The sequence below is a fragment of the Molothrus aeneus genome, chromosome 1, assembly GCF_037042795.1.
Source record: "Molothrus aeneus isolate 106 chromosome 1, BPBGC_Maene_1.0, whole genome shotgun sequence".
NCBI lineage: Eukaryota > Metazoa > Chordata > Aves > Passeriformes > Icteridae > Molothrus > Molothrus aeneus.
Window position 1 is genome coordinate 100968461 of NC_089646.1, and position 12471 is coordinate 100980931.

The following is a 12471-nucleotide window of genomic DNA, read 5'->3' on the forward strand; positions in this document are numbered from 1 at the left end:
CAGGGAGATAATGTTGTTCAGGTGTTGCAGTTTCCTAAAGCTGATGAAGCAGTTAATACACCTCTTCTGCATATTTATACATTGTGAGTTTCTTCTCCCAGCTGAGAATTCTCCTAAACTTTGCCCATGCCTCAATGCAGGAATAATTGGTGCTATTTGTAATTGGCTGCAGACAATAGATTTGGTTGAGGAGGCTCGTTTGTCTACCCTTTATTTGTGCATGGAAAGATGCATGCCTGCATGCGCCTGTGTACACCCAGACACACAAACACAGAGACACACATCCCTGTCTTTCTCAAGCATGTAAGAATAAGAATTTGAGGGTCTGTTCAGTTAAATATATGGTATTTACACGAGTTTCTACAGACTGAAATTTGAGAGTTGGAAAGGGAACACTGAACCCACTGCATGCTAAGGCTGTTAATTCACAAGGCTGAGTTGGGTGCTGCAGGATCCAAACTTGAAAAATTGCCATCATGATCATCCCTTTATAAATGGCATCTTGAAAACTCTGTAAATTAGATTCCTTTCAAAATACTTGACTGGAATAAATGTGAGCTATTTTTAAGTCATCTCTGAGAATAGGACTTCTGAGTTGTTGTCATTACTGAATATAAACAGAAAAACCAAGAAGATGCATTGTTTAGATATTTTAGATATTTGTGACTACCTGCTCTAACAAGAAGTCAATTTATGAGTCATGTTCATGCTCCTTCTTCAAATGTCATCACACGGTTTGAGTCACTGTTCCTAAAAGTTCACCAGAGCTGGAATTCTGGTCTACAGAAGTCTGTGTTTAAGGGAGTGGTGAGGGCAAGCACCTTGGCTAAGGCAGGCAAGCTGGTTGCCAAGGGGCATGGCCAGGAGGCAAGGCTGGGCTCTCACCCATGGGCAGTCATGAACGAAAAATTGAGGGTGAGGATCAGATCTGGAATTGGTAAGAGGGTCAGCCACAGCCTGGTGAGGCCCAGTGAGTCCATGGAGACAAGCCAGGTGTGTAGTGAAGGCAGAGTGTCAGTCTGCATGTCAGGCTCAGGGTCAGGGAGGTGTGGGAGCAGGCACAGACAGCACTGCAATGCAGCCACAACCCAGCAGTGGAGGCCTCGGCATGGACACTGCACCCAATGAAAGGAGAGGGACCTCTGCACCAAGGATTCCTGGCCTGTCCAAATACCCCAACAGGGCTTGGATTCAAGCAGCATATCCCCTTAAAGCCCTGGAAAGGCACTCAAGGTTCCTGCCAGTGGAGGTGTGGCACTGTGTGTTCAGTTTGAGTCTTGGAGACCAAATATTTGGGACATGGGTCGCTAGTGCTCTGCAGAGCAGAAAGCTTTCTGTTCTTAAGGCTTTGCATGAAAGATACTTGAGAACTTCTTTTAGCCAGAAAGTTTCAAACTATTCATAAACAGCAAAAAATTATCAAAGACAAAAGATGCTTAACAATGCATTCAATTAATTAATCTTCTGCTCCAGTAAATTGCAATTAGGTGAAAGTACTAGGAATCCAGCAAGGGCCTGTGGCACATGCCTGATTTCAGTGCCACAGAAATTGCTTTGTTGCCAAAAACTAGATCTCTTGGTATAGTTCTCATTGTTGATATCCTATTTAATGAACCTGAGAGTAAGAAATGCTCTCAGCTAAAATCGGTAGTGGCTGTACCTTCAAGGCTTATTGCCTGCATTATTATTTAGTTATTTCTCTCCCTTAGTATCAGACACAATGCCTTTATGTTATTTGGGGTAATTTCCCACTGGTATGTGGCTTCCAACAATGAAATCATATCTCACTAGCTGTGAAGATGTATGGGTAGCTTGTCTTAAAAATTCTTTTTTTTAGTTATTTTTATATCTTAATACCTCAGTGTTGTTGGTTACAATATAATGTGATCTTGTAGTGAAAAAAAAGAAAAAAAGAACCCTAACCCTAATTCTGGCAGTACATAAGGAAGTTTTGGAAGAAAGATTCCAAATAGACTGATTTTCCAAACAGTGGGCAGGGCATTTTATATATCCTTGGATCTCCTAAGCACATGATCCAATGCTCAAGCCTACTGATGCCAATAAAAATAAACCTACTTGAAACCAAACTCATACTGTGGCTTTATCAGGTATATATATCATATGTACTGATCTTTATAACCCCATTTGCCTCCTGGATATCCAGAACATGAATGAGAATTATGAATAAGAGAAAGATGAGTCCACTCATACCAAATCCTATAGAGTTACTGTGTTTCTGTCCAATTTACACTGAGGTAAGTCATTAAGTCCTTGATTTACATCAGTGTGAATAGAGTGTTTTCATTATAAAAGTCACTTGAGAAAATACCTCATAAAAATCAATGCAATTGCATATATACAAAACCTGTCTGATTGTATGGTTACTTTCATTTCATGGTGCACTGCCTTTTAAATAAGCACTGATGTTTTATAGTAACCAGGGATCTCTATAACATTTGAACTGAACTGAAAATTCATTCTCTCTTCTTTATACATGACCCTCCTATTGGTACTTTATTAAAGTTTTAGGTAAATGTAAGTTAGTTATGTCATTTTAGGGAACCTTGATGTTTAGTAACTTTATAGAGATTTGAATATCCTTCTAGTGTATATGCTAGCTGATCTGTGATTTAGATATGAAAATAATCAAAGAGTCCCAAAAGAGATGATTGGTAAATGGCTTTACTAAGGGCAAATCACACCTAACAAATTTGGTGTCCTTCTATGATATGGGTACAATATTGATAAATAGGGGCAGAGCAACTGACATTGTCTGCCTGAATTTATGCAAAGGGTTTGACACTATCCCATATGATATCCTTGTCTCCAATTTGGAGAGATGTGGTTTTCATGGATGGACCCCTTGGGGGATAAAGACCTGGCTGGATGGCCACACAGAATTGGTCAACGGCTCATTGTTTATAAGACCAGTGATGAGTAGTGTCTCTCAACACTGGTACTGGGGCTGAGACCATTCAACATTTTTGTTGGTGACATGGACAGTGGGATCAAGGGCACCCTCAGCAAGTTTGCTGAGGAGACCAGGCTGTGTGCTGTGTCACACGGGAGGGAAGGGATGGCATCCAGAGGGACCTTGACACACTCAGGAGGTGGACCCATGCAAATCTCATGAGGTACAGCAAAGCAAAGTGCAGGGTCCTCCACCTGGGTCGTGGCAATCCCAGACACACCGATGGGTTGGGCAGAGAAGGACAGAGAGTAGCCCTGAGGAGAAGGACCTGGGTGTGATGGTTGATGGACAACTCACCATGAGCCAGCATGCACTCAAAGCCCAGAAAGCCAATGGATTCCTGGGCTGCATCCAAAGGAGCATGGTGAGCAGGTCAAAGTGATTCTGCCCCTCTACTCTGCTCTGGTGAGACCTCATCTGGAGTGCTGCATCCAGCTCTGAGGTCTCCAACATAAGAAGGCCTGGAACTGTTGAAGCAAGTCCAGATTAGAGGCACAAGGTTGGTAAGAGGACTGGAGCACCTACCTTATGAAGACAGGCTGAGAAAGTTGGGGCTGTTCAGCCTAATGAAGGAGAAATTTCTTGGAGACCTCACAGCAGCTTTCCATTATCTGAAGAGGGCCTACAGGGAATCTGGAGAGGGACTTTGCATCAGGAATTGCACTGACAGGAGAAGGAGTAATGGGTACAAATAGAAAGAGGAGAAATTTAAGTTAGATATTAGGAAGAAATTCTTTACTGTTGAGTGGAGAGACACTGAAACAGGGAGGTTGTGGATGCCCCGGTCCTGGAAGCATTCAAGGCCAGGTTGGATCAGACTCTGAGCAACCTGGTCTGCTGGGAGGTATCACTGCCCATGGTAGTGGATGCTTTAAGGTCCCTTCCCACCTAAACTATTTTATGATTCTGTTTTCAGTAGCCAAAGCTATTGAATAAATTCTTGAGTATAAGATTTTTTCAGGTTATTAGACACTCAGGTTAATTGCCCAACCCATGATAAGGAATTTTAGAAATGGATGTGGCTAAAATTTGATTAAACTTTATTACTTGATATTTTTTGGTGTTTGAATGTCCTGTTAAACTTCTAATTTTAAACCAGCTTTTCTGCTTTTTGACAATTGGCATGATATTTCTACTTCACGATTGTTTAGTCAGATTTCTGTAGTTTTTCCTGCATTTGAGACTCCAAAGATTCCTTCTTGAAGAAACTGCAGCTCCCAAATGATTGAAAAATAATTCTGCTTGTTTGAATTTCTCATTAACTACCTAGTCTATTCTCTTGATTTTTAATGATCAGGAAAAAATATTTTTCATTTCTTTAAAAACCCTAAAATTGGCAGAATTTCCTGTCTAAATGGTTATAGGCCAGAATTTCACATCAAGAAAAATAAATCCCTGAGGTGGTACTATGGCATTTTAGAACAGCCTTACAGGTGCTTGAAAGAATGCTGAGTGTAGTAATTTCAATAGCATAACCAAACATTTAATGACCTAATCATACACTTGCCAAAGGGAGACTTCATTGCAAGGAGTCGTATTCAAAGGGAAACTTGGGTTTCTGCAGCTTTGGGAGGTGAGTCCCAACAGCACAGTTTTGGGAGAAAAAAGAAAACCATAAAAAATATTTATCTTCTATAGTAAAGAAAATATATATACTGAATAATCTCAGGGGGAAAAAAGGCATCATGGCACTAGAGAAATATTGTTTCTGTGTTAAATCGGTTGTATTCCAGTTTTGGTAGTGTGACGCTTACTGATAGATTTAGATGGAGACTATTAAAAATTAAATAAAAATTCTCTGTGAGATGTTGCAAAGAGAGAATCAATGGCACTATCAAAGACAGATATTATAAAAATCTTCTGAAGGTGCAGCCATGGAATTCTTGCTTTTGTTTGTTCCCAAAATGGTAGCTGGGAGAAAAATTGCAAATTCCTTGGCTTTCTAGGTGAATCTTTTAATTGGAGGAAGATGGAAATGCATTTACAGTGATAGGTCAGATACTTGTGATGGTTCAGCTGCATTACTCAGAGCATGGTACAGCACTGACCACATTTAGCACTGGTGTGAATAGGTTGCCCCCTTTCCATCTGTGCTGCAAATCCACGTTTCTTTATAGAAGCACCCCTTGAATGTCATGATGGCATGCTCTTGGCATCAGAAGGCTTCTGCAGATGGAGTAGGAGAATGCTTTGACTTGTGATGTAGCATGACGTATTTGTCAATGACCTTCTTCTGTAACCCCTCTGTTCTCATCTCCCTTTTTCTTTCTGTTCCAATTACTTTGAGCAGCCTCAAGAAAAAAATACCAAACCACCAAAATGAGTAAGTCCCCAGTGAAGTCATGAAATGTTTCCTCTTAATGTCATTTCATGCTTCTACATCTTAAACTCTGACCATTTTCTCCAGTGGGGAAAATGTCAAGTTTAAGTGCCAATACCACTCATTACTAACTAACCATTAGTATCTGAGTGAGAAGTAGTTACTAATACATTCCAACGACCCAATTTTCAGTGTGTGTTTGGAGAGAGTACCAGAATCATTAACTGTTCTACTTCTAAGGCATTTTCCATGAACAGTTAATTCTTTTTTAATCAAACAGTTTGAAAAAGAAAAAGACTGCCATGTCATTACTACTCAGTTTGCTGACATGCTACTCTTTACCTACAGACTGGTGCACCAAGATGGAAGCCTGCCTGACATAACTATGATGAATCTAACAGCCAGCAGAGAAAAGGAAGAGGATAAAATGCTGGAAGAGGCTGGTGAGAAAAGAATGGAAGAGCCAGAGGGGGAGGGAGGGAAAGGGAGGGTCAAAAAAGGAAAAGAAGAAGAGAAGGATGATGAGGATAAAGAAGATGATGATGATGATGACAATGAAGACAATGAATCAGAGGAAGAAGAAACTACAGGTGAGCTCTACAGCTGCAAATTTTTCTTTCCTCAGTCTTAATTAATAGTGTCAATAAGTGTTTGTTATTGGTCTTCCCTGTTAACTTCAATCACCAGGTTTTCCTTTTAGTTTCACATGCAGCCTCTGTCAAAGAGCCTGAACTGAGCAGATGGCTACTTGTCAAATATTCAACAGGCTACAAGCTCTTCTTGGGAAAAAGTGTACTGTAGGATGCTGAGAAGAAGAAACCAACAGAAATCCAGTGCCCATTTCTTCTGGGTGGTCTGGGTTAGATTATTTGAAGGCTACCCCAAATCCCAATTACTTCTTTAGAGTGAAATCTCCTTACAACAAAGAAAACAATACACATACATATTTAATACCTGATACTGCATGCTTTCAAGGCACCTCTCCCCAGAAGTCCCAATGGTTTTGCTTCATTATTTATGTGCACATTAGTGTCGTATTTTTCACTTCTGAATATGGAATATGTAATTGATGCCAGATGAACATAAAAAAAGCTTAAGGGCAGACATGGGTAGGGATTATAATATCATCCTTGATATTGTTAATATGACCTTCTAAAATTGATTATTCCCATAACTCAGTTTATAATATGAGCCAAAAGTGAAACTAGGAAAGAGCACTTAACACTCAAGGAAGATGTATTCTTTGGAAAGGGCCTTACTACAAATTTAGTTACTCATGATAATAATCACAGGACAGTGACAGCTAAATAGGGAGAGGATCTTTGTGAAGGCAAAATGGCAGCACATCAGGCTTAGCAGCCCTAGGGAATCAGGGAATCATTCTTAAGATCATTGAGTCCAATCATTAACCCAGCACTGCCATATCTACCACTAAACCATGTTCCTAAATGCCACACCTATACATCTTTTAAATGCCTCCAGGGATGGTGACTCCACCACTTCCCTGGACAGCCTGTTCCAGTGCCTGAACCTCAGCTGAAACAACTTACCTTTCTTGGCTGGAACAGCTGTCATCACAGAGGTGGTCATGGGCTGTGGAAACCTTTATTAGCCAGCCTTCATACTGTCTGTGAGGGGTGAGGGGGTCTGCTGCACTTCAGCGATCCCAGCTTGTTGGAAGGGCTTTGGGAAAGAGACCAGCTGGGGGACATTACTCTGTGCAGTGACTCATGCAAGCAGGGAAATGGGGAGCTGCAGCTGGTGTTGCTTAGAATAGCACAAGGGGATCCATCTTTAAGCTGCACATGGCATTTATTTCTACTGGGGTTATACCATTTTTACACAGCCATGTGGCTGGAGCTTTGACATTAAACACGTTCATGTGTGCTTCAGACTTCACTACAGAGTGTTGTACAATCTTTCAGTGGATGCAGTCAGGCCTGTATTTTATTCCCTGTGTGTGTGTTGCCTGGCCATGCTAGACAGAGCTCCTTATCTGCCTGCTCCACTTAACTGGCACTGTCTAGATACATCTCGCACAATGCAACACTGTAAATGAAAACAAATGCAATGAAAGAACGAGTGAGAACGTCTAACTCTGTAAAGACTTCTCTTAAAAACTCTTATTGTGCTTATAAAAACACATGTAGGATTAGAGCTCTGTAGCTTAATTAATTTCTCAAGTTTAATCACGTGCTTACAGAATTCACATCACTCAGCATTTTTATTAGGATTTTCTAAGTTGTGTTTGGAGAAAAAACACAAAGGGAAAAAATGGAATTTAGTTGTGAGGTATTCCAGAAGTCTGCTTTTTCACACAAATGTGCATGTGTTCTCCACACAAATATGCATGAGTAACCAACTTGGTGTTCTTTACATATAAAATAAAGCGATAATTTGAAATCATTTCATAAAGAAGGTGGTAACTCCTTTGCATTTTTACCAGCTTAGACAATGATGTGCTTTGGTATCACTTGCAAATGTTTCCATCTCTCATATAAAGAATGTTCTCACAGCATGCAAAATCCCTCCTAATCTCCAAAATGCTTTTGAAACCCTGAATACAGTGTGAAAACTCTATACTAATATGTACCAGCCAGATTAAACAGTTTTACAGCCAGCCCACAAGCAAAGTGGTCACTTAGAGAGGACTGTTCAGCAAATGTATTGTGTAGACTCACATGTAACAGGTGATGCCACAAGTTTGCTCACTGGAGTACTATTTGGGAGGCTGGCTTTTTTAGCCAAACATCCCTGTGAAAGGATACTTTCACCCAACTTCATGATCTCCACTTGATAAAGCTTTTTCAACAGAGGGAAATATTTGACTGGGCTACAGTTTGCCTTTCTTGATTTAGATGTCCGGTGAAGGCAAAGGTCACACTCTAAAAGGCTGTGCTGTTTTCAAGGCAGTTTAGATAATTCTGGCATCTGAAAATGTCTATATTAAATTGTCTCAACCCTTGTGACAGGAATCCAAGTCCTAGTGTGCATGGATTTCTTCCAGTCTGGCTGAAAAGCTTTCGAAGTAGTAGTAGTAGTAGTAGTAGTCTGTGCTTTCTGAAAATAGGCTGGATCCATAGCTTCCAAGTATCAAAAAACTTTTTATTTTTCTGAGCTGGAAAAGGACCAGGGCTGGAATTAGTTCCTGAGTGAGATCTCTAAGCTTAGGTCCAAAAATACTGGAGGACAAGAGTCCAAAAAGAGCTCTGATGAGAGGAATGAAAGCAAAATTGGCAAGGGAGGCCACCACTGCTGCTTTTGAAGTGCGGAATCCTTCCAGGGAATGTGGGTCAGAAGGGAAAGCACACCAGCTCAGTGGGCTTCAACCCCACTTTTAGTTAGTTGACTACTGAGCTGTGCCTTTATCCTCCATCTTATCTTACTCTAAGGCTTAGAAGAGAAGCAGAAAGATCATTGTTGTCTAGTGGAGTGTTCCATTTCACAGAGACCTTCTGGTTTTGTCCTTACAATGGTTCTGCTTGAACATCCCTGCAGACTTGAGGAACAAGTGGCATCTGGTGATCGACCGCCTTACAGTGCTGTTTTTGAAATTCCTGGAGTATTTTCACAAGATGCAAGTCTTTGTGTGGTGGCTGTTGGAGCTGCACATCATCAAAATTGTTTCCTCTTACATCATCTGGGTCACAGTGAAAGAGGCAAGTAAACACCCACTGTAAAACTCTTACACATCATGTCAGCATCTGCCATGGGGTTGCACACCCAGGTGTAGGGAGAGGCTTCCTCCTGTCACCTCACTGAAATTGTGGGATCCAGCTGGGTTTGTTCACCTGCTGGGAACCTGCCTTGACATCTTCCACATTCTCTCTGTTTCAGGAGTCTCAGCTCCCTTTTCTCCAGGTAATACCTTTTCTCCAGGTATTAAAATTTTAGTAGTCCAATTCTTTGGATTTAAGAGACATACCCTCTCTCCTGCTCAAACTGTGTGTACCATCCAAAGATGGAAGGCATAGAAAAGGACTGGGAAGGTAAAGGTAGAAAAATTGCTTAGACTTGATCTGGTGCTTAAGAAACAAGAATGTGGAACTATGCCTGAAGAAAAAGGGAGCAACACTTTCAGCTGTGCTTTTGGTGTGGGCAGTGTGAGTTCTGTATGTGACATAGCCATTTCATAAACAGGGTAGTAAGACAGAATTCACTAAAAACAAAAAGATATCACTTTTATCTTTTTTTTTGTGGGGGAGAAGTCAAGAGGATGAAGGTCTCTCATCACATGGATCGGTGCCATCTCTTCTTTGTTTCATGAGTATTAAAGCAGCAGAAGCTGCATGAGGTTCATTATATTTCACATCTGTTGATAAGGAAGATTGGAGTTTTGTGGCTCTAATAGTATTAATATTATGTAGGTGGTAAATATCTTCCTAAACCAATTGTAAAGTTCTTCCTTCTTCACTCTGCTACTTTGTGTCTGTGTTACTGTGGGTATTGTTGTAATTTATTTTTTCAGTGTTTTCCTCAAAGTTTCTGCATGACCCTTTGTTTTGAATATTTTTTTTTACCTGCTGTGGAAACGGTAAAACTTTCTTAGTTCTTTTGTTACTCCATGTAATTTCTGTACTGTTTTTGTGCTTTCAGGTGTCTCTGCTTAACTTTGTGTTTTTAATTGCCTGGGCTCTTGCTTTGCCATATGCTCAGTTTCGCCCACTGGCATCAAGTATCTGCACTGTTTGGACATGTGTAATTATTGTCTGCAAGATGTTGTATCAGCTCACATCTATTGATCCCAAGGACTTTTCCAGAAACTGTACATTGGTGAGTACAAATGCATATTAAAAAGGTTTGACTGCTGTCTACTTCAGTGAAGGAGAGCAAAAGGAAGCATATCAACTACAAAAATAACAGTTCACCTGATGTATTATTGTTGATTATCATACCCTTCCCAAGCACTCCTAAAGTAATGTTTTATAACTGTTGCATTTTCTTTTTAGCCAGGAGAGAATGAAACTAGAGTCAATTTAGAAGAATTGAAAACCTCAGTGCTCTACAGTGGGCCAGTTGATCCTTCGGAGTGGGTTGGATTGAGAAAGTCTAGTCCCCTTCTTGTGTACTTAAGGGTAACTTCTTTGTTGTCTGTTTTCAGAAATCTTCTTATTTGTGATGAAAGTAGCATTGTCTTTGAAATAAATAATCTGTCACACACACAAAAAAAATGTAATGCAAATCATTGATAATAGGGAAGTACACAGGGAAAGAGGCAACAGTAAACCACATCTGTTATACAGAACATTTCCAGAAGGGATTCAGTACCAATTAAGTTATTCTTTCATGTAGAATTATCACTTTTGGACTCTACCATCTGTTAAAAGCTTTTTAAAAAATGTGATATTTAAGAACTCTAAGTAATGAAGAGTTACGTGGCCGTCAGGTGCCAAAGGACTGGTGGGTCTAATTGGGGTAATTGCCCTGAATGACAGTGTGTGCTAGAAGTTAATTTTTCTAAGTGCTTATTCCTTAGCCACAGTTTAGAACATATAATGAGTTAAGAGAATCATTCATTCAAACACTAGTAAATGGATGTCTTTTGTTTTTTCTTGATTTTGTTTGATGCCTGTGAGCAATGTTTTATTATTCCTGTCTTGATTAAAAAACTTTACTTACAGTGAAAATGTGCCAAGTCCTGGGGAAAAACATACCTGTTATTAATTTAAAGAATCTCCGACATTTTATATACACATTTTAAGGTTGAGAGAAAATATAAAAATCCCAGTGGCATCTGTTTCAGGAGTCTCTTGTCCCAAATATTTCTCAAAGAACAGAGATCTAGAGTTTGCCACTTCTGCTTCAGTTATGACTTCCTTGAGGAAGTTTCTCTGAGCTGGTCTTTTTAACAGATTTTGCAGTTATTTAGTACCTCTCTTCTATTGAGCATAGGACAGATCTCCCTCCTGAGATAAATAAAAAATCATTCATAGCCACCCTTGACTGTGTCCTAGTCAATCGGGCTTTGGGACAGAAGGGCTGTGCCTGAGAGAAGACTGACAGATAGACTGTTCATATGAAAGAGTGCCTAGGTTAAATTTGCTCTACCCAAAATCCTTGTTTTGGAAAGTTAGTGCTTGACAGCTAAACCTCTGCAGATTATATTTGTGTGTATGTTTGTGTCTTCTATCTCCTGCAAAACAAAACCTGATACCTTAAGAAAATCTCTGAAATATGAGAGGGCACGTTGATGGTGTTTTCCTTCCCTTCATTTCCAAAACTAGTTTTTACTGTAGTATTTTTAATTAATGTCTTTATATGTGTCTTCTGTATGTCTGTATGATTCTTCAAAATCCAAGAATTGGTGTGAACCTTAATTTGTTTCAATCATAGTAGCTGGGAATAGGTGCCAGTGCATTTTGGAGTGCAGAAGTCCTCAGTGATAACATCAATTAGAGTATTAATGGGTTTATACTTATCAGAAACTTTTATTGCTTCTTGTGGCTTTGACTTTTTTTTAATATTCTCCTCATTGTCTCCCATAGAATAATTTACTGATGCTGGCTATTCTGGCCTTTGAAGTTACAATCTACCGTCACCAAGAATACTACAGATGTCGAAATAACCTCACCGCACCTGTGACTAAAACCATTTTCCATGATATTACAAGAGCACATCTGGATGATGGACTTGTAAACTGTGTCAAGTATTTCATAAACTACTTCTTCTACAAGTTTGGTTTGGAGGTAAATATGCATTACTTTTCTTTAGATTAACATTCCAAACCTTTTGAATGTGGTATTCTTGAATAGTAGCTTGGGTTGTGTTTGACATCTAGAGGCTTATTAGTCATCATTCATGTTAGTCATCTCTGTTTCCTTACCTTGTCCGTTTGTTCATGTGCACATGAAATGTACTTTCAAAAAATCTTTCCATAAATAATGATTGTTCACAATTTTCTATGCCTATGTGAAGGAGGCAACTCCCAGAGTAATGCATCCTAAATTTAATCGTAATGATGCTCTTGACCTATCTGTTAAACATTACTGCCACTATGATCAATGGAGTAAACTGTTCACAGCCATCTGAGGATTAAGAATGAATAAAAATTTTAAAAGCCCAGCAAGTTATTTCCTTTGGGAAATAATTTTAAATCATTCTAATCTGGGGAGAGAGAAAGCCAAAATAGCATAGTGCGCTGAATAAATGAAGTTTTCACAAAGTTTCAAAACATGTTTCA

The 12471-nt window shown here is 39.7% G+C and overlaps 1 protein-coding gene across 1 annotated transcript in view; it reads left to right on the plus strand.

Moving 5' to 3' along the window:
* PIEZO2 (piezo type mechanosensitive ion channel component 2) overlaps positions 1-12471 on the plus strand; it is a 285292-nt gene that overhangs the window by 208581 nt on the left and 64240 nt on the right. Inside the window, exons 19-24 of the mRNA XM_066546251.1 lie at positions 5262-5294; positions 5640-5881; positions 8790-8950; positions 9888-10064; positions 10241-10366; positions 11777-11977. Of these exons, the coding sequence (XP_066402348.1) occupies positions 5262-5294; positions 5640-5881; positions 8790-8950; positions 9888-10064; positions 10241-10366; positions 11777-11977 (940 nt within the window). The remainder of the gene's footprint in view (positions 1-5261; positions 5295-5639; positions 5882-8789; positions 8951-9887; positions 10065-10240; positions 10367-11776; positions 11978-12471) is intronic.